Consider the following 27,413-nt stretch of genomic DNA (forward strand, 5'->3'; position numbering starts at 1 on the left):
ATGGAGGCCGGCGGTGCAGGCCGCTCCTTGACGGGGCTCTCCTCGGATACACGCTCCATCCAGCCTGGTCGCCAGGATGCCCACCCAGAGGTTTCCCATGTGATTCTTGCCCGGGACCGGCCTATTCCCCAAGATCATCTCCGAGGAAGACTTCGCCTGGAAGCAGCAGCAAAGGTCGAACGGAGCTGCGAACGGAAACCGGCTTCTGCGGTGAACCCAGCCTCTGGCAGCCTCCGGAGCGGGCAGCACAGGCCGCCAGCGCCTCGGGTCACCGTGCGCAAGACCACCGGGAAACGGCAGCACAGGCGCCGAGTGCCCGCAGGGAGATCTGACCAGACATTAGACTGTGTGTGACCTCGCACGCGCGATTCTCTGCTTTCACAGCCTGGGCATGTGCCGGGAAAGGGTCCGGAGCCCTCCGATCTGCGGACGTGACACCGTCTCACGGCTCTGACCTTCTGTAACTGCCGTCTTCCTACTCAACGCGGCCTCTGAGGCTTCTCCGTGCTCCTTCGTTTCATCTGCTCCTTCGGTAAGGGAGCGACGCCCTCCGCGGCTCCCCCAGTTGTTGGACACTCGGGGCTGGCCTGACAGTGCCAGAGTGAGCGCTTGCCGAACCCCTAGAAACTGCCAGTGTTCCTCTCTGGTGTGGGCCCGCCTTCTCGGGATTTGCTGACCCTGAAGTTTCTTTGCCACTTCCACCAACGCTCAGCAGACACCAAACCCTGGAGATTTTTAGGCCACACTATTTAAAAATATGAAATGTTTTAGCTTGATATTGTATTTTATAAAAACTATTTTTAGGGCACCTGGGTGGCTCAGTGGGTTAAAGCCTCTGCCTTCGGCTCAGGTCCTGATCCCGGTGTCCTGGGATCAAGCCCCGAATCAGGCTCTCAGCAGGGAGCCTGCTTCCCCCTCTCTCTCTGCCTGCCTCTCTGCCTACTTGTGATCTCCCTCTGTCCGATAAATAAATAAAATCTTCAAAAAATAAAACTATTTTTAACTTTAAATATTTTTAGGCTTTACCTACTTGGGTAAGTGACAGATATGAGAGTCTGTCTACACTTACATTTTCCTAATTGCTAGAAAGAATGAACATTTTTTTGTTTATTCATCATTATAGTTTAGTGTTTTGAAATGCCAATTTGCCTAATTTCCCATGAGACTGTCTCTCTCTGTCTCACTTTTTTTTTTTCTTTTTTAGTTTTTAAGAACTCTTTTTGTGTTCTGGGTCCTGATCACTACTTGACTACAACAGATTGAAACATACCCATTTTGTGGATTATCTTTTAAATTCATCCTCCTCATGTCCATGGATAGGAATTTAAATTAATTTAATCTTAACGTAGTCAAGCATGTCAGCATTTTATTCACAGTCCGTGCTTTGTGCATTTATCAAATTATCAAATACTTCCCTATCCCAATTTCACCCCTATCTTCGCTTTTTTTCAATTTTAAGGTTTTGCTTCTCATAATCTGTTCTTCTATTTGCAATTTATTTTTTTTTATTTTTTAAGATTTTATTTATTTATTTGACAGAGAGAGAGAGAGAGAGAGAGCACAAACGGGGGAGCTGCCGAGAGAAAGAGGGAAGCAGGCCCCCACTGAGCAGAGAGCCCGATGCAGGGCTTCATTCCAGGACCCTGAGATCATGACCTCATCGCCGTCTTAAAGTACCTGGTCCTCTCTTGCATTTCAGGGTCTGGAATCCCTTGACACCTATATCCAGAACACACTGTCTGCCCTCTACCCACCTTTTGAGGCCACGGCAGCCACGGTTCTCTGGCAGCTGTTCAGCGTGGCGGAGAGCCTCCACGGTGGGGATGGGCTGCGCTGCCTCACTGACTTCCTCATCCCAGCCAAGAGGGCTCTACAGCGCCTGCAGCAGGAAGCCTGTGTGAGTACCAGCCCTGCAGGGGCCAGAACCTGCGTGGGACCCTCCTCTCAGGGGACAGAGCCTGTGTGATGGTTTTCCCTGCAGAAGGAGACCTGTGAGACCGTGCCCCGCAGGTGACCCCTTCCTGCCCTTGACTGTAGGGAAGAGACAGGCACCGTGTTGCTTGGTACCAGAAAATATTGAAGCTGAGCACAGGGAAGGACACCAGTGACCGAGGCAGAGGAGAATAGGAAATTAAACCGGTAATCAAAGCAGAGATCGTTCAAGTGAGGATTTGTTGTTTTCTTTCTGAAAGGAGGTTGTGAAGTTAACCTCAGCCACTTTTCTTGGAGTTTAATCCCACAAATGGAGAGATCTGCCCAGTGCACTCCAGTTTTGGGGTCCGTAAGGGACTGGCTCAACTCTTTCCTCTAGCGTCTGGCTCCTTTTTTCTTAGTCCCAAATGATGAGTGAAGTAAGGCTCCGTGTTCCACAAACGGGACTTCGGGTCCCCGGCAGTACAGCCCATTCTGTCCGCAGGTGTCCGTTCTGGTTCCTCCGGAGAACCTTCACTGCAGTCTTTACACGCAGCCTAACTTCTTAGGTGCTTAGTTTGTTTCTGGTTTTTTTTCTCCCGAGTGGTGTCCCATTGTACAGACTGTACCACAATTTGTTTACCAATTCATGGATTGATAGACATTTAGGTGGCTTCTAGTTTTAGAATATTATGTATAAAATTACCATAACCCTTTGTGTACAGGAATCTGTGTGAGCTTGTCTTCTGGGGTAATTGCAAAAAAGTGTGATTGCTGGGCCACTTCGAATCTCTTTTCCAACTGGCCGCACCATCGTGCACTCCCATCAGGGGCTGTGGAGAGCTCCGGGTGCGTGGTACCCTCACCCAAACCTGCTGTTTCAGCCTCTTCCGTTCTACCCGCTCCGTCGCATGTGCCGGGGTGTCACGTGTAACGTCGTGGTATGGTCTGCAACTCGGTAATAGCTGCAGATGTGAAGTATCTCTTCCTGGACTTTTCGTATGCCCTCCTTGTGACGTGTCAATTCTGATCTTGTATCCATCTTAAACACTGGATTGTCATTTATTCTTTTTCTTCATTAAAATAACTTGATTTATTTTTTTAATCAGATAATTAATCCAATCAGATGATTCCAAATACATAAGGTTACAAAAGCAGATTTTTGTCTGTAAGGGCCAGGACTGGGGTAAGGCAAATAAGGTACATGGCATGAAATTTAAGGAGGGTGCTCACTGACAGAGTTCTGCAATATCTTCTCATTGAGTTCTCAGAGTTCCTGCCATACAAGTTCTTTATATATATAGTTTGCAAATATTTTCTCCCAATCTGTGGCTTACCTTTTAATTTCCTTAGTATTGTTTTCGGAAGAGTCAAAGTGTTTAATTTTGATGAAGTTCTCTATTTTTTTTTTTCTTTCTGTGTCCTGTCTAATAACTTTATTTTTAGGCCTGAGATCCATTTTGAGTTACTTTTTGTATATGGTGTGAGGTAAGCATCAAATTTATTTTTGCCTATGTCTATCCAGCCGCTTCAACACCATTTGTTGAAAGGACCCTTCTTCTCTCCGTTGGCACCCAGGCAACCTTGTTGAACATGAGCTGTCAGTATCAGTGTGTATCTGTTCCTAGACTCTGTTCTGCTCCACTGACCTTTCCTCTCCTTCCTCCACTACCATGGTTTTGATTACTGACCCTTTACAGTGAGTCCTGAAATCAGCCGCTGTAAGGCCTCCAAGGCCAAAAATTGTTCTTCCTTTTCAAAATTGTTTAGTTATTCTAGTTTCTTTGCATATCTATATAAAATTGAGAATCAGTTGATTTATGCAACACTTCTTAGGAGTTTTGACTAAGATTGCTTTAAAGCCATAGATTTGTTTGGAGGAAAAACGTCTTGGGATATCTTTTTTGTTGGTTGTTTTCGAGGCAGTCTTAAAACTACTGCCAGCCATGTGGTAGGTATGGTGCAGTGAGCGGCTGGGAAGCCAGATCTTGAGCTGTGCGCTGGGGTGTGTGGGTCAGCGGCTGCCGCAGCTGGGCTCCCCACATGAGCAGGGGTCCGGTACCCGCAGCACCTTCAGACAAGCATTGCTTCATGGCACCTGTGAGACTTGCTGGTGTTGGAGTAAATGAACTGAGAAGATGATTCATGGAACTTAAGCCTGACCATTTCCAAAGTCCTGCACCACATACTGTGTGCTCTAAAAAGAGTCATCAACTGCAGCGGACATAAGGGTCACTCTGTGTCAAAGGAAGCGCCAGAAGCCTCGTGTCTGGTCACAGGATGACCCTGTGTGGTGAGTACGGAGGCCGCCCGTGGGTCAGCTGCGGGTGCTGCTCGAGAGTCCTGCAGGAAGGAACGATCTGTGTCAGGAACATAGGTAACTCGAACCCACACTGAGCCCTGCGTCCTAGTTATAAAGCCGCCGAACGTGAGTTGTAGGAAGCCATCTTGGGAAAAATGCCAAGACCATCGCAGGCTACTTCGTGGACCTGAAGTTCAAGGGTGAAGATCTACAAAACGTGGAGGATTTAGCTCAGCAAACGGAGACACGGTTTGGCTTGTGTTTTGATCATGTGCTTGTGAATGACACTTGCAAGACGCCCGTGCCCCGCTGTCCACACCTGAGAAGACCCAAGAGCTCTCTCAGTGGGTCCAGCAACGTGGGCTTCCCCCGATACCAAGTCTTCGGGAGGCCTCCTGCTCCGTGCCGCAGCTCTGACAATATTCACCAATTACAGAGTTCTGGAAAACAGCTGCAATCTGAAACAGCCCTGTGTGCCCCGTTGTGATATGGGAAACTTTAAAAAGTAGCACAGCTTATTAATTATCTCATTTGAAATGTATACAGAGTTACCCCCTATGCTTTCAGGGAGAAAAGGATTCCTTTACCTCCTGTACCGCAGTGGTAAGAGTGCAGACAGTGTTAGGCACCAAGTATGAGGACTCTCCATAGGGTTAGTAGGTCTTTGTACAGCTCAGATAAAAGAGCTTCCCTAAATTAAATAAGTAGTATTCAATTTCAAAAAAGGTGTAAGATCTTTATTAATCAATACCTTTTATTACTCCATTGATACTGAAGTAGGGCTTTGAAAAAAACTATCACTGGACTACTTTGATTTATTAAATTCTTTGGAATTTTTTAAAGGTTTTATTTATGTTATTTAACAGAGAGACAGAGAGAGAGCAAGCAAGCAGAGGGAGCCGCAGAGGGAGAAGCAGACTCCCGGCTGAGCAGGGAGCTCGATGCGGGACTCAATCCCAGGACCCTGAGATCATGACCTGACCTGGAGGCAGTTGCTTGACCCACTGAAACACCCAGGCGTCGTCTTAGAAAGTCTTTGAGCTAGAATGACCATGGTCGCGAAATGACCAAGGATGTCCTAGATTTGTTTCTTTGTATGAAGTAGTCTACGCAGAGGATATTATGTACCTTTTGCATATTTAAAGGGTATTGATTGGGATGCCTGGGTGGCTCAGTTGGTTAAAGGGTATTGATTGATAAGAAACAGAGATCACCCACAGCACAGGGAACAAAAATGCCTGTCCCCTTTCAAAGCTGTGTTTGAAACCTATTTTGACCTAATGTTTTGCCTTCTTTCTTCTGTTAAGTTTCTTTTTCTTTTCATTTTAATCATAAGTCATCCCCCTTCCCACTTACAAGATTGCTTATTTCTGAAAAGCCCGTATGAATAATACTACTATTTAGTATCAGTGCGTACTTCCAAGTACAAATAGCACAAAATGAAACTTAGTGTTATCTTTACTGTTTGTATAGTTATAGTGCTTTTTTCTCTTTAATAAAGAAATTAAAATTTGATCCTGTGTATGACATAGGAGAAAATGAACTTATCTCAACAACTATGAATGTAAACATATTTTAGTTAATATAAATCAAGGCAGTTTTTATCTGTTCACCTGCTATTGTCAGAGTATGTAGCTTAGAGAGCATGACTAATCATATTAATTTATAGGTAAGTTGTCACGTTAACCTAATATTCCAACAACTACCATTCTTCCTTCCCTTTATAGATATGGAGTCACTTGTTACTTTATAGTAACTCTATAGTTACTATATAGCTACTTTATAGATATACAGTCACTTTAGAGTCACTCATTAGCTTATTTGTAACTTTCTTTCATCACAGTTTGGCTCAAAAAATGTCTGGGGAAGTTAAAAGTAGTCAGAAAGTTATAAAAATAGAATGTTTGCAAGACGCAGGGAAGCAGGGGCAGGGGACCACAATAAGGAAAATAAAGTTAAATGTTAGAGTATACATCCTTCCAAGTACACATGGAATGGTTTCCAAAATTTGATAAAATTCCGGTCAGATTTTACAATTAGGGGATGTACATGTACCTCAAGAGTGTGTAAAACTAGAGAATATTAGAGAACTTGCACTTTTATTCTGTGCGTTTACTGAAATTGACCAAAACCGGCCATTAGTCGTAGATGGCGATAAATCCAGAGGACGGCTGTGTGAAGACCAGTGCGATAAAACTGCAGATCAGTAATAACAACACCACCCTGACATTTGGAAAGCTGTACGTGTACTCCTGAGTGGAGGAGGGGTCAGAGGATAACAAAGGAAATTGGCTGGTCCGCGGGTGAGCCCCGTTTCTAGGTAGGTGTAGAAGTGTGTGAGAATTTTCCTCCTGCTATAACCAACCAGAAAAATCCTACAGAAAAGGAAAGTTATCCTTTCCTTTAAAGCCATCTGACGGCTGTTGATACACAAAGACCTAACTAAATCGTGGAGAGACAACGACTTCCTAAGCTCTGCATGAGAACGCCCAGGGCCAGTTACCGAGACCACGGGGAGAGCAGAGGAAGAGCAGCCGTAACGGGGAAGGACCATCCGTGCTCAGACGGGAGGAAACCGCACGGAAGACATCTGAGGGCTAGCCTCACATTTAGGTCCGCAGCCCATCTGGAGTTTATGTTCGTGTGTGGTGAATGGCCGTGGTCCATTTTCCGTTTTGTCCCGTTGATCTATGTATCTGCTTCTGTGCCAGTACCGCACTGTGTTGATTATGACAGCTTTGTAATAGAGCTTGAAGCTGGAACTGTATTACCTGTGCGCTGTTTTCTTTTTCAAGGTTGCTCTGGCTATTTGGGGTCTTTGTGGTTCCACACACACTTTAGGACTGTCCCAGCCCCATGAAAGATGCTGCTGGTGTTTTGGTAGGGTCGGTGTTGAATGTGTAGGGCCCTTTGGGTAGTGTGGACATTTTGCAACACTTGCTCCTCCACACCATGAGCGTGGGCTGTCTCCATCTCTTTGTGTCGTCGTCCATTTCCCTTGTCAGTGTCTGTAGCTCTCGCGCTATAGGTCTTTCACCTCTTGGTTAGGTTCATCCCTAGATATTGTTTTTGGTGCAATTGTAAATAGAATTGTTTTCTTAACTTTCTGCTGCTTCATCATTAGTGCATATGAATGCAACAGATTTCTGTACATTGATTTCATATCCCTCACCCTCACTGAATTCATTTATCGGTTCTAGTCGTCTTTTGGTGGAGTCCTTCAGGTTTTCTGCATGTCGTGTCATGTCGTCTGCAGATAGTGGAAGCTTTACTTCTACCTCATGGATTTGGATGTCTTTTATTACTTTTCGTTGTCTGACTGCTGTGGCCAGGACTTCCAGTGCTACGTTGAATTACAGTGGTGACACTGGATTTTCCCTGTCTTGTTCCTGACTTTAGGGGGAAAGCTCTCAATCTGTCACCAGTAATGTTAGCTCTGTTCCCTCTACACCTACTCCGTGGAGGGTTTTATCATGAACGGATGTTGTACTTACTCCGATGCTTCCTCTGCATCTACTAAAATGATTGTATGGTCTTATCCTTTGTCTTACTGATGCAGTGTAGCATGTTGGTTGATTTGCAAATATTGAACCACCCTTGCAACCAGGAATAGATCCCACTAGATCATGGTGAAAGGTATTTTTTAATGTCTTGTTGGATTTGGTTTGCTAGTGTTTTCTTGAGGATTTTTACATCCAATATCCAAGATATTGGCCTGTAGTTCTCTTTCTGTTGTTGTGCCTTTATCTGGTTTGGGAATCAGCATAATGCTGGCCTCACAAAATGAAATTGGGAATTTTCCTTCCTCTTCTCTACTTGGGACTAATTTGAGAACAATAGGTATTAACTCTTCTTTAACTGTTTGGTAGAGTTTGCCTGTGAAGCTCTCTGGCCCTAACCCTAAATGTGAGACCTGAAACTGTGAAAATCCTAGAAAAGGGCACAGGCAGTAATCTCTGTAACACAGGTTATAGGAACATTTTTCTAGGAATGTCTCCTAAGTCAAGGGAAATAAAAGCAAAAGTAAACTATTGGGACTTCATCAAAATAAGAAGCTATCTGCACAGGGAAGCCAACAACCAACAAAATGTAAAGGGGACCTGCTGACGGGCGAGGGCGTTTAGGAATCATATCCATTAGGAGCTTGATAGCCAAAATAGTGGTATATATAGAAGCTATACAATGCTGCACCCCCCAAAAAAACAAATAATCTGATTAAAATAGGCAGAATTCATAAACAGACATTTCTCCAAAGACATGCAGACAGGCAACAGACAGATATAGATATAGAAAAGATATTCAGCATCACTTGGCATCAGAGAAATACAAATAAAACCACAGTGAGACACCACCTCACACCAGTCAGAACGGCGAAAATCAGCAACACAAGAACACATTGGCGAGGATGCGGAGAAAGGGGACCCTCTTACACTGTTGGTGGAAATGCAAGCTGGTGCAGCCACTCTGGAAAACAGCGTGGAGGTTCCTCAGAAAGCTGAAAATAGAGCTACCGTATGAGCCAGTAATCGATGGTTCAGTATTTATCCAAAGAACGTGAAATCATTAATTCAGAGACACACATGCACCCTTATGTTTATCACATTATTTATAATAGCCCAACTATGGAAGCAGCCCAAGGGTCCACTGATAGAAGAATGGATAAAGAAGATGTAGAGCACACACACACACACACACACACGCACGCGCGCACACGCCAGGATATCACTCAGCCATAAAACAAAATGAAATCTTGCCATTTCCAACAACATCAGTGGAGCTAGACAGTATCACGCTGAGCAAAATCAGTCCGAGAAAGACAAATACCATGTGATCTCACTCACGTGTGGAAGTTAAGAAACAAAACAAATGAGCAAAGAAGATAAAAAGAGAGACCAAGTAAGAAACAGATAACTCTGGAGAATATGCTGACAGCTTCCAGAAAGGAGACCGTGGGAGCGTAAGTGAGGCAGCAGTGGGATCAGGGGTCAGCGCTTGTGACGGGCAGCAGCCCTGTGGGTACTAAGCCGTAACCCTGAAGCTGGATTTACGCTGTATGTTAACTAACTGGAATGAAAATAAAATTTTTAAGAATATGACAACAGAAACACAAAGTATGGAAGGAAGTAAACTGAACTATACTACTACATGCTCTTACATTGTTTTTTTGTTGTTTTTTTTTTCTTTTTAAAGATTTTATGTATTTATTTGACAGACAGAGATCACAAGTAGGCAGAGAGGCAGGCAGAGAGAGAGGGAGGAAGCAGGCTCCCCGTCCAGCAGAGAGCCCTACGCAGGGCCTGATTCCAGGACCCTGAGATCATGACCAGAGCTGAAGGCAGAGGCTTAACCCACTGAGCCACCCAGGTGCCCCTTTAAGTTGTTTTTAAGTAACAAAGTGTAACTTGAATAGTATCGTGATGAGTTAGAGACGCATGTGGTAATCTTGACAGCGACTACTGAAAACAATAAAAAATCAGCAGAGGAGAGAAATGGATCCAAAACATAGAAGAGAATAAAAGGAGAATGAAGGAACGGACGGGCAAATAGAGATTACATGCAAAAGTGACAGATTTAATCCAACCATATTTGTAATTATGGTAAATGTAGTTAAATGAACTAAAATTCCAACTGAAAGGCCGATATTGCCAGACTCAAAGAAAAAGGCAAGACCACCTAAATGCTGGTTATAAGGAATGCCCTTTAGCTATGACGACATGCAAAGGCTGACGGGAAAAGATACTCCATTAACGAGGGAAGTTAGGTGGTGGTCTTACAGTCAGACAAGTCGGCTCAGAGTCTGCTGGAGATACTCTCTCTCCCTCTCCCACTGCCCCTCCCCTTGCTCATGCACAGGTGCTCTCTAAATCAGTCAATCGATCGATCAATCAATAAAATCTTTCTTTAAAAAAAGTAGGATGCCTGGTCATTTAAGCCTCTGGTTCTTTGTTTCACCTCAAGTCATGATCTCAAGGTTGTGAGGTCAGGCACCCCCCTTAGCACAGTCTGCTTGTCCCCTTTACCTCCCTTAGCTCACGTGCATGCGCGTGCTCTCTCGCTCTGTCTCATAAATACATAAACTCCTTCAAAACTAAACTAAAAATAATTTATCATCGCTTCCAAAGGAGTAAGATACCTAGGAATAAATTTAAACAAAGACATGAAAGACTTGTATCCAGACAACTGCAGAATGTTGCTGAAGGAAAATACAGGAAGGGCTGAGACATGCAAAGACCCTGTGTTCATGGGCTGGAGGGTTCAACCCTGTTAGTGTGACAGTAGCACCCAAAGTGATCTGCAGATTCAACGCCTTCTCTCTCAAAGTCACAGCAATGTCTTTTTCAGAAATAGAAAACTCTATCCTAAAATTCCTGCGGAATCTCAAGAGAGTCCAAGTAGCCAGTGGGACAGAGTAGGGCGCCCAGAAATAGACCGTTACGTATAGGGTCACATGATGTCTGTGTGGGCACATGATCTACTTGCTACGACTGAATGTTTGTGTCCCCCATGAAACGTGCCTGGTGAAACCTCACTTCCGCAGTGATGGCGTTACCAAGTGGGACCTCTGGGGAGCGACTCAGTCAACCGCGTTCATGCTTGTCCAGAGAGCACCCTTGCTCCTTCTGCCGCGTGTGAGGTCACGGCCAAATCTGGTCATCTTTGAACCAGGAAGCTGGCCCTGACCAGACAACACACCTGCCAACACCTTGATCCTGGACTCCCAGGCTCCAGGAGAGTGAGAAAGAAATTTCTGTTTTTAAAGTTACCCCATCTATGGTATTTTTGTTACAGCAGCTTGAACGGCCCGAGACACCCAGTTTGTGTTCGCGGGCTCGTGTGAAGATGCCGAGAACAAGAAATCCTCCTGCTATTCGCTTCCTGTGGCAGGAGGATTTGCACCTTGACCCGGCCTGTATGCCCAGCGAAGCCAAGTGGGACAAGGGAGAGAAACAGAGCGCCAGGGACAGCTTTGGGGCCCCTACCTGGACCCGGTCTGAAGCTTCTCTCCTCCAGGCTTCCCAGCAAGCGGAGACAAACTCATCTTACAACCCAGAGAGCCTTGATCCCTCCTCCTCCACAGTCACTCATCCCGCGGCCCGCCCTCCCCGTCCGGTCCCCTTGGCCCTGGCTGAAGTCCTGCCACCTCTCACAGGCCAGGAGAGCCACGGCTCTGCTCCCCAGCTCCCGCCCCCGACCGAGCCTGTGCAGAATCCCTGTCCTCCGCGACCCCGCAGTAGTCGGCGCTCACCACTCATCAGCCTGCGCTGGGACTGTCGGGGTGGCCGTGCTCAGCAGTCCTGGACAGGGGTACAGACCAGAGGCTCTGGGGCAGGACGACGCAGGGTCTCGAGCTCTAGAGACCCAGAGCAGCCATCGCTCCGATGCCGGATTTTGTTCGCCTGTGGGGGAGGTAGGAACTAACCCACCCGCAGCAGACGCCTATCGGCAGGCAGCTCGTGGTCACTCCGACCCGCGTCTCTTGCTGCCTCCCACGGCAGAGACCTCCACCTTCCCAGCATGCCCTGTAACCGGGGGCGATCACTGGCTCCCTTATTGCCAGCCACAGATAAGGAGATGTCTGCAGGGCTGAGATGCTTATGCAAGCGTGTCCCCTCGAAAGGAAGCACACATGAAGCCACTTCGCCGGGCTCGGGTACAGGGACCAGCACCGGGATGAAACGGGTACACACGGCTCTGAGACGAGAGTGCCTGGTTCTTGAAGGGGTCGCTGAGCCTCTGTAGAGCCTCTGCTCCGGCCGTGGGACCTGTCTCCTTCCCGTTTCGCTGGCGGGTTCATCCTCTCCATCGCCGTCACCAGGCATCTTGTGAGCTGAGGCCCAGAGGATCTCGTGGGGTCGGATTCGAAGCCACGATGCGAGATGGTTGAAGACGGTCACGTTGTCCCCGTCAGCGGCTCAAGGCCATGGCCCGGCATCTGCATCCCACGGCGGGGACTGACGGTGCCAGCAACAGACACTGGGCACCCTGCCGCCTACTGGAACCCCTGCAGCCGGGGCTGCAGCCCCACGCCGGAGTGGTCGCAGCTGGCAGCAGGCAAGGAGCAGAGCCGAGCGGCCCGGCGGCACCACCCCCGCCACAAGGCTTCTCGCAGCCCTGCCCTGTGGGATCCGGACAGAAGAGAGGCCGGGATGGGGGGTGCCAGAGCTACACAGCCCTGCCACACTCCACGCTGAGTCCACGCAGAACCTCCAAGAAGGGGGCCCCTGCCAGTGACCGTTGGCCTTGGACCCTCTGCTTCCAGAACTTTTTGTCATGAAGCTCGTTCCTGGCCCCTGCACACCTTCAGGCCACAGCCCAGGTTGAACTTCTCTCCATGGTGGCCCTTGGGATTCTCATCGCTGCTAGACCCGGGGATGGACGATTCCGGGACCTTCGTGTCCAGGATGGGGTGGGCTCTGGTCACACAGCAAAGACACTGGCTACACTTGTGCGCCCCAGGGGGCCTCCCAGGTGCCGCACGTGGCCACACCCTTCACCTTCTGTGGCCTCAGACCCTGCAGAAGTATCTGACCCCCAGGTGGGGCTCCAGTCCCAGTGATGGGCTTGGTGTTTTAATTAGAGCAAAATGGGGGGGGGCAGTATGTATCCAACAATGGTCTGTGTGAAGAGTTTCTCACAGCACAGGAAATGCTGCTACCATGCACTGTCGTACGTGTGTGATGGGCTTGTGACCGTTAGAAATACACGGGGAAAATAATGAACGAAACACACATAAATGTCACCAACACTGACCTCTGGGGGTTGATGTTGGGATTGTTTCTTTCTGAACCCTCCAGGTTTTGCAATACACGGGTATTATTTTGCAGTTTGAAAATTGGAATTTTTTCTTGAAAGAATAAGTTTTTTTTAATTTTTTGATAAAGGTTATACATATTTGGAAGTGTTTACATGATATGTATCATGTGTTTTCTCAGTTTTTAATTTAGTGTTAGGAAACTCACCACTAGAGCATACCATTTTGGATTCAAAAATATATTCACTGAACAATCTGGATGGCATAGAAGACGTACTTGTATGGCCCCAGGTGCCTGGCAAGTACAAGCTGCATTCTTGCCGGACCCTGCCCCCGCCCCCGCCGTGGGCACCCAGAAGGCTGGACGGCGGTCCCTTCCTACGGCCTAGGGCGCGGGGCAGGAATCCCGGTGACGAGGCCTTGGCTCTTGAGGACATACAGTTATTCATGGCACGGTTTCCAACTCCAGATGGATGAAAACACTGTTTTCTAGACCTCGACTCTGAGGCAAACTCATATAAAATAAATGCAAGAGGCAACCTTTGGTAAGATTTTAAATACTTAAGTTGTAAGGAAAGAAAAGATATCACAGAATTCAAGAAATTCAACTGTGTAAAACGTAAGCTTCTATAGAAAGGAAAAGGCACATGGCTACAAAACAAGTAAATGCATAACACAGGCAAACTTTTGCTAATGGTGAGGACAAAAATATTGTTTTGTTAAATTTTTTTAAAAACTTCACAACACGAAGAGGACAAAAACAAGCCCACAGTCCATAAAAGGAACAAAAATACATACAGAAGCTTTACGGAAAAGGAACATATCAAAATGCAAATTAAAACAGCAGTATCCGCAGTCTATACACTAATTTAGAACGAGACTCCTCGGTGGAAGCCTCAGGCCAAGGGGCTGGTGACGCTGTCACACTGACTCGTCGCTGCCGGCAGCGGGTCTCTGGGTGGCAGAGTGGTCATTCTGCCGAGAAGCAGGAGAGACATTAGTGGTCTTTTATCCTTAACCCTAATCCCAGAAATGTTTCCTAAAACAATAATTTAAAGGAAGGAGACGGTATCAGGGAAACATTGCCTGCATTTCGTGTTTAGGGTAGAAAGAGCTAGAAGCACGGTAGATCCCCAACCACAGAGGACAGGCGAGCCCCAGCAGGCCCGCGGCGGTGAGGGCAGGCCGCGGGGCCATGGGCGGGTTGTTGCCGCGGGTTAGAGGAGTGGGTCGTGCATACGTAAGGGAAAGGGACGCCACAGAGCGTGAGATGGATCAGAATGAGGCTACTTCCCGTCATCTCCTCTATTACAGTAATAATGTTTGTGCAGTGGGAGTGGGGAGTGGGGAGAAGCAAGGTGTGTGGTGACTGAGCTGGTGCGGGAGAAGGCGGTCCCGGGTTGGGACCTGCAGGTGCGGCTCCCGACACGTCAGGGATCCCGCGCCTTGTTCCCCAGACTGCTGGACGTTCTCACGCCCTGTCAGACGCTGCCCGTGTCTGCCTTAGTCCTGCAGCCTGAACCTCTTCCACAGCAGGTTCTTTTCCAAGATGTGCTTCACAGCTGCCCCACACAATCCACAGCCGAGCTGCAAAGTTCCCGGGCCCCGCCGCACTGGGCGGGAGCCTACAGCCAATATCGTTGGAGTCCACACGGGTCCCACCATCCTCTCATGGTGCCCCCCGCCCCTGCGATTCCAGAAGTAGCCCTCCTCCCGGGGGCCTGCCTGCGGGTGCCTGGGAAAGCCAGAAGGGCCGTGGAGCTCAGCCTGAGGCTGGTGAGGAAAGAATGCGAGGCCCAGCCCTTCCCCGGTGGGGACAGCTCCCAGGAGAGGCTCGCACCAGAGCCCCCAGCTGCCTGTGCTGGGACCGCCTGGACGGTCCCCCATGGCTTTCTCTCTCCTGTCCCGCAGCCCACGTCCCCCCAGCCTCCCACAGGGAGCTCCACAACAGAGGTCTAACCTTCCCTCTCTCGTCCCAGGCCAGGTACACGGGCCTCATCTTCGCGCACGAAGGCTGGCCGCTGTGCGTCCGTGAGAAGGTGGTGGTGCAGCTCGCGTCCCTCCACGGGGTCCGGCTCAGGCCTGGGGACTTCTACCTGCAGGTCACATCAGGGCGGAAGCGGTCAGCCAGACTGGTTTTAAAATGCCTCTCCCAGCTTGGACGGGGCTCAGAGGAAGTCACTGTCCCGGAGGCCATGTACGGCTGCGTCTTCACGGGAGAGTTCCTGGAATGGCTGAACGGGGAGCGGACCAGTGTCCCCTTACGAAACTGCCTGCTGACCTCAGGCTCCGCCGTCTTCCGCACCCCATGGAGCAGTGTCACAGACCCCATCTTTGTACCTACATTCAGAACTGTCCCGCCCCACTGCAGCTGTCCTGGGCCTGGGTGGCCGCCCCCACAAAGCACCTCCATGGCTCTGGCCCCGGCGTCAGCGGTGGCCAACGCCCGTCCCCGGGAGGCCACCCCTCCCAGTAGCACCGCAGCCCTGCCCCACTGCCAAAGGCACCCTGGCAGTGACCAGCCCAGCCTCCAACATTCTCCAGGCAGAGCCGGGTGTGAAGGCCCTCGGAGCCCGTGCGGGAGCTCCAGCGGAGGCCTCGCAGGGGTTGGGCCCTCAGAGCTGGGCCCACGGGAAGGACCAAGCAGGAGCCTGGACGCCACAGACAAAAGGGACAGCCCCCAGTCCCTCACTGTCTGTGAGGACATGGGCAGCCCAAGCTCCAGAAGGCAGTTGCCCAGGGACCCAGCCAGCGTGGAGAGCAAACGTTGGTTCAGAACGTCCTACATGGAGGCGCTGCGGAACCCCATGCCCCTGGGTTCCAGTTCTGAAGAGTCCCTTGGAGACGAGGCCTGCAGCTCCCAGACCATGGGGGCCAGGACAGCAGCCAGCCCAGCCCCAAAGGAAACACCCAGCCCCTGGGGAGACTCCATGGGGATCCCAAGTCAGGAAAAACGTCCCGGAGCCACAAGGAGCACCCTTCCCCGGAGGTCTCGGTCCTGGGACAGGGCCCTCAGGAGCCGGCGAGGCGACACCCGGCAGGCCGCTCCCCACTCGGCCGGCAGCCGGCTGGGAGATCTCCCAGGGGGACAGGCTGAGGAGACCAGAAGCGCACGCTCCGGCCGCTCACCCCGCTCCGGGGCCCAGAGTCCAGGTAATGTCCAGCCCCCGGCCCTTCCCACTCCTCCCCACCCCTGCCCCCGCACCCCTCCCCCACTGTGTCCCCTCCTGCCGTCTTCCTTGCCACACTGTACCTCTCCTCCGGTCAGTCGACCCGGAAGAAGCCTGTGTCCCCATCCACACCGACTGCTGGAAAGGGCGTTCACGCGTGCTCCGTGTCTGTAGCTGCCACAGCAAATACCGCAGACCAGGGGACTTCAGACACCTTTCCCGTTGGTTCTGGGGCCAGCAGTATGAAATCAAGGCCCTGGCAGGGCCGTTCTCCCTTCCGAGGCTCTAGGGAAGGGTCCTTCCAGTCGCAGGGCTCCCCCGACCCAAACGTCTTCGGCCCACATCTCTCTGCATCGAGCCTTCCCCTCCTTTCTCTCACGAGGACACCCAGCTTTGGGTTCAGCGTCCGCCGTCCACTTCATCATGCACACCTGCAAAGACCCTTTTCCAAGCAAGGTGATGCTCACAGGTTCTGGGCAGACCCGGCCTTTTGGGGTCACCGCTCCCCCTGCCACATTGCGTGGCCGCCCCTTTTCTGAGTACGTTGGATGCTTGTGGTCACCAACACCAGCTCCGAGTTGCACAGACCCTGGCGGCCCGCACAGCCTGCCAGACTGTCCCCTTCCTGCTGGAGGTGTCTGCCGTGTCGCTCTGGAGGGAGAACACAGTTGTTTCCAGGAGTGTGGCATCGAGAATGGAAAGGGAGGAACGACCACATATTTCCTAGGTCAGATATTTCCCATTTGGACCACAGCAATGTTCTACGAAAACGGAAGCAGGGACTGTGGGGGCGGTAAAGAACAGGCCTCAGAGGGTGGGTGAGCCTTGCACCTGGCACGGGGAGGGGCGGGGCAGCTGGGCGACATCCGGCCTGCCCGCCCGGGTCAGCGGGGCACTCGCTCACAGCCCGGGTTGGGCCTGCTGCTCCCGAGGGTGCCAGCCCCCGCCTGAAATTCGACGGGATCCGTACAGCGCAGAGCAGTACGGAAACTCACCACAGAAGTTCTGCGGTGAAGCTGTCGGCTTGGGCTTGGCACTTTCTGAGAACACTCACCCCTGCAGCTGAAGCTGAAGCGGTGACTCCCTGAACATTGTTCCAAGGCCGGAGCTTTCCTGTTTGTACTGGGGAGAAAACGGCAGACGACACCGGGGAAACTCACGTCCGCAGCTTGTGTCCGTGCGGAGACAGCCTGTGTCTTCACCGTGAGCCTCACTCGGAAACGCAGTCGAGTACGAGTCCCTGTAGGGAGCAGTGCCCGCCGTGCAGGCGCTGTCCCTGGACATGCAGGCTCCGTGTCCCCGGACGGGGCAGCAGCATGGGACACGCGGTCGGACGGTGCCCATGGTGCCTGGCGTCAGGAGGCGGTGGGCTTCTCTCGTACAAACCAGCGTCACCGTGGGGAAGCCAGGTTCGGCCTGCCGGCTCCCTGTGTGTCACGGGGGTCTTGTCGTCTGAGACGTGGCATTCTCAAGTAGTCATTTCTCTGGGGGCCTGATGGGCTGCGCCTCAGCTTCAGAAGCCACGCATGAGTGAGCCCTGCGGGCTGGTGGGAGCGAAGCCTCATCGCCCTCTCCTGGCGTGGGGAGTTCCCCTCCTGGGAGATCCATTCGCCCCCCCCCCCCCGCCCCGGCCCCTCCTGGCCCCTCCTGCGGGTTTCCCAGAGCCATGGAAGAAGGCGTCCGGTGGATACGAGGACAGTGCTTCCCCCCCTGAGAAGCTGGGCGGCAGCCCCAGAGGCCTCGGCAGATGGGTCACCCAGTGGGTAGCCAGGGGCTTGTGGATACAGACCTTCCCCTTCATCCCGGCCGCCCGGACACATGCTTGTCCCTGGAGTGCAGACTGTGGCCTGGCCCAAGAACTCCCGTCTTCGTCGGCTTGGGGAAATGCCTGAGCTGGAGCGTCCTGCCAAAGCCACGGCTGAGCAGGCAACCGTTAGCTCCTCCGTCCTCCGCGGCACAGACGTCGGTCCCTGGTCCTGCTGCTGCTGCCGCTCCGTCTGGTTCTCCCCTGTTCCAGATGCTTCTTTCCTGCTCCGACTCGCTTCCCTCTAGTCCGATTTGCTCCAGCTCCTGAGGCTTTGCCTTGTCTCTTCTTTGACATAAAATCAATGTAATTTCAAAACACTATATGTGACACTTCAGTTTATTTCAAGGATATCATATTCATTCATCCCCTGGCAACTGGACAGCTGTTTCTCCATGAGCCACAGGAGGCACTGCTGTTCCTCCCGGCCACATCAATGCTGTAGCCCGAGGGACCTCAGAGCGCTCCTGTCCTGTCCCAGGGTCTGCGAGCTGAATCCAGGAAGAGCCCCATGAGTCACCTCCCCAGCTAGGAAGCCATCTGATAAGAAAAGTCCGCATGAATGTGTTGTTTGCTCCCACGTCCATGTGAAGAAGCTTGAGGTCGGTGCAGAATTAAAACTGTACAACACTTGGGCACCCCAAAATTTGACCAGTGGTGCTGATGTATTCTAGAAACTACGTGAACATACATGAAAATATTCATTCTCAAGGATACTGTGCGGCATAACCAATCAGCTGGTGAAGGGAGCATGGGGTGAGACCCACGAAAGGAATGGCACTCACCCCGGAGACGTCAAGGGTGAACCTCCAAGGCAGTTGTGCTGAGAGAAAGACATCAGACGCGAGAGACCCCCGTCCGGTCTGCTTCCGTTTGTGTAAATGGTCCAGGACAGAAAGAGCACAGGTGGTCACCAGGGGTGGGCGGGGCCCTTCTAGATGGATAGAAATGTTCGAAAACTGACCTGCGGTAATAGTGCACCACTGGGTAAAGTTGCTAAAATCCTCTTAATTATATACTTGAAATGAGTGACTTGAATTATACGTAAAATATATATAATAAGGTTGTTTTACTTTATTTTTTTAGATTATTTTTGGGCGGCGCCTGGGTAGCTCAGTTGGTTAAGCAACTGCCTTTGGCTCAGGTCATGATCCTGGAGCCCCGGGATCGAGTCCCGCATCGGGCTCCCTGCTCATCGGGGAGTCTGCTTCTCCCTCTGACCGCTCCACGCTCACGCTCTCTCTCCCTCTCATTCTCTCTCTCTCAAATAAACGAAATCTTTTTAAAAATTATTTCTTTTTAAAGCAGGCTCCACGCCGAGTGTGGAGCCCAAGGTGGGACTCGAACTCATGACCCTGAGATCAAGACCTGAGTTGAGATTAAGAGTCAGATTCGTAACTGGCTGAGCCACCCAGACACCCCAAAGTTGTTTTTAAAATAGATGTATAGATATAGATAGATTATCTCTATAGACAGAATGCTGGGGGCTTTTCTGGTGTTTCCAGCTACAATGAGAAAGCTCCTGACAGAGTTGAAAGACCTGAGGCCTATAAGTTCAGGAGGAGGCTAAGGACAGGAAAGCAAAGCCGGATGGGTTCAGGGGACCCACAGGGTCTTAGGTGCCCGCCAGTTCTGGCCAAGACCACCTCTCCCCTCACTGGGGTGACACAGGCCCTGGGCGTTGCAAGGCTGGGGTTGAATCTGCTCGTTCTCTGTGCCGTGAGGATCATCCCCTGTGTGGTGCAGCGTAGAAGCACGGCTGAGCGGCAGACCACAAGCCTGGGCCTCTGCTGTCTCCTCCAAGCTCCTCTTCAGGGTGGCGCAGGAGATCCCGGTGCCCCCACCCCGGGTGAGGGCAACCCAACCCCAACTGCTGCCTGCCCTCAGGGTGCTCTCACCCGCTATGGATATATTTTGTCACACTCTTTGGGAAATCTGTGTGAGAAAATAAATTAGGATGACATCATTCAGTATAAAAATTTTCTCCCTGAAGAGTGTTTACGTAGGGAGCAGTCTTGGTGCCGCTGGAATGTTCCATTTTGATGTGTTTGTTCTTGCCCGACTGCTCAGGAATGCGCCCGTCCTAAGGTGTTTTCCACCAGAGATGGGACTAGTTCTCACGGGACCCAGTATCTTCACACACAATTTCCTCCTGGTGTTTGTGGCAAGCTGAGTAGCTGAGTAGCTTCAAACCAGAGAAACCCTTTGTCTTCGACTAGGTCTTGCTGGTGCCGACGCAGACAGCGGCCCCTTCCGTCGGCCCAGTCCTGGCTGGATTCCAGATGTGCCTGAGCCGCTGTGCCCCGAGGGAGGAGGACAGCCACCCAGCACGGGAGACGTGCCCAGCCAGATGCCCAGGCAGGTGCTGGAGGTCAGCCGGGAGCTCCTGCATTCGGGGCTCCTCGCCCTCCCCGGTGAGCACGGCGGGAGTGACAAGGGGCCAGAGGCACCTCCTAGACAGCAGACGTGTGTTTCTCTAGTTCGGGAAGCTGGACGTGCAGGATCAAGGGGACAGCACAGTCGGGTTCTAGCAAGGGCCCCTCCTCCTGGTTCACAGTTGACACCTTTATACTGTGTCCTCACATGGTGGAAGGAGTGAGGGGGCCTTCTGGGGTCTTTTCGTAAGAGGAATGGGTCCCGTTCGCGGGGCTCCTCCCTCGTAATGTAAGCACCTCCCAACGGCCCAGCTCCTCGTATGACCACACTGCGGGGTAGGGTTCAACGTAAGGATTTGGGGGAAACACAAATATTCAGGCCATAGCAATGCACAGTCGCCCTTTGAGGAGAACGTAGCTGCCGCCTGCCCAGGTGAGGCCAGGCCCTCTCTCCTGGCAGATCTCACATCTAAGACCAGACCTCAGCAGTCTGCTGACCCTCATTCAGTACTTCTCAAGCTTGGAGCCATGCACATCCCCATGGGGGCTGCCCCTTCATGACGCCCTCTGTTTCTGCAGGGACCCGAGACCACCAAGGGAGGGCCGTGGTGCAGGTCTGCACGAGGGGCCCGCTCTGGCCCAGCAGACACGCCTCCAGCGCCGAGCTGACCCGCCTGCTGCTGTACTTCCACGGCATCCCCAGGTGGGACTGGGCCAGATTCCCACCTTTCAGACCTTTGGGGGTAACCGTGTGCGAGCTCATGTCCTCACGCGAGGGTCTCTGTCTGCAGCCTTGGGGGCCCCCCGTGGCACGGTCAGCAGGCTCCCACCTGCCTCTCAGGCTCCTGCTGTCTTTTCCCTGCATGCCTTCCTCTCCCCCTGCTCACCTTGACCTCTCCCCACTGAATCGAGGTCACACACACTCTAGCCTTGAGGTTCGTGTTGCTCTGCATTGGTTAGCACTTGCTGTAAGCATTACATTTGTACATCTTTTATGCTCCGCCTCTCTCTGGATAAAGACCTAACGGATACAAACAGAATATTTAGAATAACTGGGTCAAGAAGTCACACAAGTGATAGTCCTGGTCCCCAGAAGCAGCAAAGACTGATTGATGCTAAGTGACTCTTACATTTAGCTAGGCGATGCCGCGGGCCAGGAAGAACGCATGCCAGCCCCTTAAGAGGGGCTGTCCTCCCTGACGTGAGATTCTAGGAAGGCACACCACCTGGCTCGTGCCTGACAACTGTGGAACAAGTGTGCCCCAGAGGAGGGCCTCAGACACCCTCGTGGGCCGAGGACAGAGAAGGGAGAGCAGGAGTCGGCGGCTGCAGCGAGCTCTTTCGTGCTACTTACCCATCCGACGCAGGCGTGCTTGGGACGGCCCTCGGGGCCACCAGACCAAGAGTCCCCGAGGTGTCCCCGAGGTGCTGGATGGAGACAGCCCTTAGCGGAGGGAGCATTGCCAGCCGCTGAGCTCGGCTCCAGAGCCCGGCTGTACCCTTCCTGGCGGGTAGCGGGTGCTCCCCCGTGCCCGTGTCCTCCGCAGAACCAGATGTAGCCGCTGTCCCAAAGCTGTGTCAGAGGGATCGGAGATCGTCTGCGTAAAGCCCGAAGACGGACGTCCGGAGCGCTGTCCTCACGGTGCGGCCCATGGTGCCCTCAGCGACACGAAGGGCTCACGTGGGAACACGTTTGTGATGCCTCATCGCACGCGACCTTGTGCTCCCTACGGCACATGAACTTCCTGCTGGGATTTCCTCCGAAATAGCGTAGGCAGATTCCATGTGGGAACAACTAGGGAGGGAAAGAAAGTGTGCTCCCCGACACCCCTGTCCCAGAGCACGGTTCCCTGTTATCTGAGGGCCCTCGTTTCACTGCCTTGGGTGAGCCTGGGGCTTCAAACTTGCCTTTCAGCACAGACTTCAAAATATAAAGAAATACCCTGAAAAAAAATACAGATTCATCCTTGTCTCAGCTTTTAAGCCTCAAGTAAACGCCAGAGCTCTACGATAAGGCATTTTCTGTTTATCAACGGCTTCCTTTCGCAGGAGGCTCTAGAATGACCTCAGGGCAGACGTGCAGAGCAGCCCTGATGGGCAGGACGGCAGCTGTCTGCAGTCTGGAGAGGTCACACCCTTCTGCCTGCTCGGCCTGGCCGGCCTGCCGGGCTGAGTGCTGTCCTCCGCACTCCACAGCCCAGCACCAGCAGTGGTTAATCTGTGGGGTTGGAGACCAAGACTTGACCCTGGATCTGGAGCCCTCTGCCTTTCCCACAGGAAATTCAGCCCATCGCCCACCGCGCCCAGAGCAGGAGCCTGGCCCGCCCTCAGGCACTTGGGCACCTCACAGAGGAGCCTCCTGGTCAGCTGCTTACTTCCCCCCGAAACACGGGGGTTTTGTTAGCGCCCTGACTGACCGCGGCTCCTCTTGGGATGGGACACCTGCCTTCGGCTGCCAGAACAAAGTCCCCCAGGAGTCGTCATTAATTACGAGGGGGCGTGCCCAGCCACGTCTGGTCGCCGGTGATGCCCGCTGCGTCACAGGGAGCCGTGTGCTCCTGGGAGCCTGCCTGGTACACGGGCTGCCGTCAAACTCTCAGATACTCGAATCTTGAAGTCAGATGGGTCTTGGCTGACATCCCTCCGTCCATCCAGCACTTATAGGAGGGAACAGCAAAGAACAGGCTGTGGCTCCTGCCCTCCAGGGGACACACATGGGAACCCAAGTTGTTGGATCTCCCAGCATAAGACAAGCCCCCAGCGCTGGTAGGGGCTGCAGCCTCGGGGGTGCTCTGTGTCCTGGGGGACACGCGTGACTGCAGACAAGACAGGAAGGACATTCTGAGCAGGAGGAAGAGCGCACACAGAGCCGCAGCCGGTCACTTCCCGAGGCAGGAGGCAAGAGGGAGGAGGCCAAGCAGGTGGGGGGCCGCGGGCTGGAAGGCCACGCAGACCTCCGGTGGTGAAGCCAAGGTGACCCAGGGACACGGCGTGGCTCTCTTGCAGAAATGCGGGCCGGGGGAGTCTAGGGCAGATATGACCATGGCCAGGGGCCCCAGCGGAGCCCGGGGAGGCCAGCCAGCTCCATCCCCCACAGGCAACAGGCGGAGAGAAGCAAATTTGGTCTGGGGGGTCATGCTGGGGCATCTCCTCCTGTCTCATCCTATGCTAGCTGAACTCCGAGTCCTGGGTTCCCCTCCACCCGCCCGGCGGGGGGCGGGGGGTCCACTGTCTCTGAACTTGGGAAGCAGCCCTCACGGAGGGGGGGCTTGTTCACTCTGCAGCCGTCCCCTTCAGCAAAGCTACCAAGTGGCTGGTGGAGGAGAACGTGCGGGTCTGGAGCACCGGGGGTCACGTCCCAAGCTGAACTAGCCAGGGTGGCCGTGAGACCACGGGGGAGCAGTGGGAGGAGAGAGTGAGGGTTAGAAGAGGGAGGTCGCGGGGTGGGGGGTGAGGAGGGACACGGGACCCTCAGAGGAAGTCGCAAATCGTGCCGAGGTCCTGACAGCACCAGCCGGGCCTGCACCGGGCCACACGGGTCACAGAGCGGCCTCTGTGGCAGGGAGGCGTGGACGCACAGCTGGCCAGCTGTGGGGGAAAATGGGGATGTTTCCCAGCCTTTTCTGCGTCTGGCTTTGACATCAGAACAGCGGCCTCCTCGCTGTCCTTACCACGCTAGCTTCCCCGAGACGAACCCCCCCCCCTCTGGGGCAGCCCTGAACGGTCACTCTGACACTGGGGGGCACAGCCACCCTCCTGGTCAGGATGGGGCTTTAGTCTGACCCGCAGCTCCATTCGCTTTGTGCGAGCGGGCCAGAGCACGTGGGCCTGTCTGTCCGAGCCCGGCACCCACGCACACGGCCGGGGCGGCGCACCCGTCCCTCCGGGAAGGTGGGGCTGACACGCCACCTCGCCCCAGCCCGTCACCGTGCCGCGGTTAGAATGGAAGCGTACGGTCGTGATCACAGTAGGGCCAGAGCTGGTACGTGGCGATGTCGCAAGAACCTGGCGGTTGGCTCCCCTTCAGAGGATGTTCTGCTCTCCCGCGCCAGCTCCGGACACGTGGGGAGCCGAAGGACGGGTCTGGGCCGCAGTCCTGAGACCCACCGGCCACGTGTGGTTCTGGTCCATCAGATTAGGGTCCCCATAGTGCTCCGGCCCGAACAAGCAGCCCAGCCCAGGACAGCGCCAGGGCCTCCGCGCGCGATGGGGCCATGTGGGAGGGACAGCAGCAGCCCCCCTGCTGGAGCGGCCGTCAGACACGACTGCCCCCAGCATGACCCCAGCTGCCCTGTCCGCACCCGGTATGCAGCTCGGCGCCTCGGCAAGCAGCAGACTGATGTGTGTCTGGGGACTGGGGGAGCCAAGGGCATGTGGGCGAGGCTGCGTCTCACCCAGAGATGAAGACCCCCATCGTGGAAGGGATTTTACGCACAGCGGCTAACGCTGACCATCTCTTCCCCCAGGAAGGAGGTGCGGGAGCTGGGGCTGGTCGTCGTGGTGGACGCTCGCGAGGGTCCAGCTGCCCCTGCCCTCTTCCAGGCTCTGGCAGCGCTGCAGGTGAGTCCGGGTGACTCCTGTCCTCAGGGCACCGAGCGTGGGGCTCCCTCGTGACCCAGGAGCAGCTGAGGGCAGCCGTGCCGGGACTCACCCCCAGTGTGACTCGGGCTGAGCTGAGGGTCCCGAGCTTGGCCGTGGAAGGTAGCAGAGGAAGAGCTGGGCTCTCACCCATCCACCGTGGGCACCCCCGCCCCGGGCTGGGCACGTCCTCTCCTGGGTGGTCACTGCAGACCTTCCGGGTCAGCCAGGACCAGGCTGTGCCGGCAGGAGCTCTCCCCTCCGCAGTCCTTATCTGGTGCCCGAGGAAATCAGCATGCAGGGGTTCGCGCCGCGCCTCCTCAGACAGGGATGGAGCTGTGGGTGCCGTGGGGCAGGCACGGACCTGCCCTCCTCTGCGGTGAGGTCCAGGGAGGGTGTGGCAGGGGTGCGTCACCCTGTGAAGACCTGACCTGGATCTGGGGACGTGAGTAAAACCGAGAGGGACGTGGGAGGAAGGCCCCCCGGGGATGCTCCAGGACCCAGGGCCAGGTGGGCGCCCGAGAGGGTTCTCGCTCCCTCGGACGTGTGTACACAGGGGCCTTCACGGGCCAAGCGCTGTGCGGGAGTCCGAGGTCCCCCGACCCCTCAGTGAACGCCTGTTCCCTCTGTTGGGTCTCTGCTAAAGGTGTAGGCGTCCGTCAGGCTCCGTCCAGGCTCTATGTGTAGGGACGCCACGTGGAAGTGCTTTCGAGGAAGGACTCTGAGGTGGAGGTCGAGGCCCGTCCGGATGGAAGTGCAGTCAATGCACCCGAGGGCGGCATGTGGGGAAAGGAGAGAAGAGCCCCCGGCAGGCAGGCCGCGCACGGGGCCGGGGCTGGGGGGCAGGCGGAGGTGGGGGCGCGGCGGCGGGCCGGGCTGGCGGGAGCAGGCATCCCGGTCAGGGCACCTGGCAGGGGCGCAGCGCCTGTCGGACACAGAGGCGAAGGAGCGGACCCTCCGTGCGGAAGTCCGCGTTTCAGAGGCCGAACCAGGCTCTCAGCAGGAGGAAAGCCCGAGTTAGCGCCTCTAACACAGCACGACAGGTTTGACCTGCCGAAACTCGGTTTCCACGGAACACCTGGAAGGTGCATAACCCCTTAGTGCTCCTCCCTGCTCTCAACCAGCCACTGGGCTCGGACATCGGCAAGCGGGAAGTCATCCGGTTTGATGCTCATATTCTGCGTGGGCTTGGAACGCCTGTTGAGATTCTGGTTTCTCTTAACCACGTGCAGTTTCATAGAGCAGCAAAGACCGAAGTTACCAGAAGCCTTCTGGGAAAGTAGGGGATGACGGCTTTTCAAACGGATTCTGAAGGACGCTCTGCTCCAAGGAGGAAGGGCTGCTGGGTGATGGCAGGGCTCCTCAGAGTCCTGGGACTGCGGGAGGAAGGTCTTCCATCTGGAGCCTGGTCGCGGCATCCGCGGGGGACAGAGGAGCAGGGCTGTTAGGGCCTCAGACGCACACCGCTCAGGAGCGGGTGTTTAATCTGGTCATCGCACACCGGTCCGCACGGCTCCCTAGAAATAGCAGCTTGTGGAAACACAGAGGAAAAAAACTTGTTTCTGCCTTTGAAGCTGAACTAAATTGCTGCTGTTGCTTAAGTAGCTTTGAAGCTGCAAGCAGAACTTGTGACCAGATTCTGGAAACCATTCCACCTGCCTTACGTGCCCGCTGGGAGCAGCGTGTGGCCGTCAGCCAGGCTGGAGCATCCACAGCTCCCGACCCTCCGGGCCGCGCCCCACGGACCCTGCCTTCAGGAGCAGCCCCTCCTCGGCCTCCCCCGGCCTCCCCGCTGCTCTGCTCTCCTCGCTCCTTCCGCCTTCAGCCCCGGGGGCGGCCGGTGGTGGGCAGGCTCCCTGCACTCGCTTCTCCCCGACCCTTTGCCAGCCCCGGATGGCGCTCCTGCTGGTCACCGTGGCCGCAGTGGCCATGGCCGCCCTGGACAAGAGGGCGGAATGAGATGGGGGGGACGCCAGGAATGCAAGGACTCGCCGCTGCGCCCAGGACGAGGCGCTCCCAGGTTAGCAGGTGGCGCTGGTGCCGTGGGCTCCGCGGGCTCCTCACCAGGCCCCTCCGGTCCGTGTCTGTGCTGCATGGCCGGGGCGCGGGGAGGCCACGGAGGCCGGGCTGGGGCCGCTCTCGCGGTGCGGGGCTCGAGGACCTCGGGTAGACGCACGACAATGTCCCACGTGGGGCTGGTGTGGAGGTCAGGTGACCACCGCCACCCCCTGACGAGGGACCCGTGTGGCCCTGGCCTCGTGCGAGGTCACGTGGGGGCCAGGAAGAGCGCCGAGCCTGCAGCTGCCTGCGGGCCCCTCACCGTGCCGTGCTCTGCGTGTGTCGTGTCAAACAGGTCACAGACCCGGGACACTGAGGCACGTCTGCGGCTTTGCAGGAATTCCCAGGAGCCAGAGGACTGGGGTGGCCTCTACTTCTTGGGCATCCCATAAATACTTGAAAATTAAGTGTCCAGCCCCAAAGACCGACGCCCGAGCCCTCCTTGTTGATGCACACGCTTAGC

At 54.1% G+C, this 27,413-nt stretch overlaps 1 protein-coding gene across 1 annotated transcript; it reads left to right on the forward strand.

The window, feature by feature from the left end:
- Positions 1–26,851, forward strand: LOC122894033 (uncharacterized protein KIAA1755-like). The gene is made up of 9 exons (XM_044231379.1): positions 1–305; positions 1,675–1,897; positions 14,945–16,118; positions 20,159–20,353; positions 20,894–21,017; positions 24,781–24,874; positions 25,580–25,789; positions 26,017–26,074; positions 26,718–26,851. Exons 1-9 carry the CDS (start codon positions 1–3, stop codon positions 26,849–26,851), a joined length of 2,517 nt encoding a protein of 838 aa, XP_044087314.1.
- The last annotated feature ends 562 nt before the right edge of the window (positions 26,852–27,413 follow it).

The sequence above is a fragment of the Neovison vison genome, chromosome 13, assembly GCF_020171115.1.
Source record: "Neovison vison isolate M4711 chromosome 13, ASM_NN_V1, whole genome shotgun sequence".
NCBI classification, from domain to species: Eukaryota; Metazoa; Chordata; class Mammalia; order Carnivora; family Mustelidae; genus Neogale; species Neogale vison.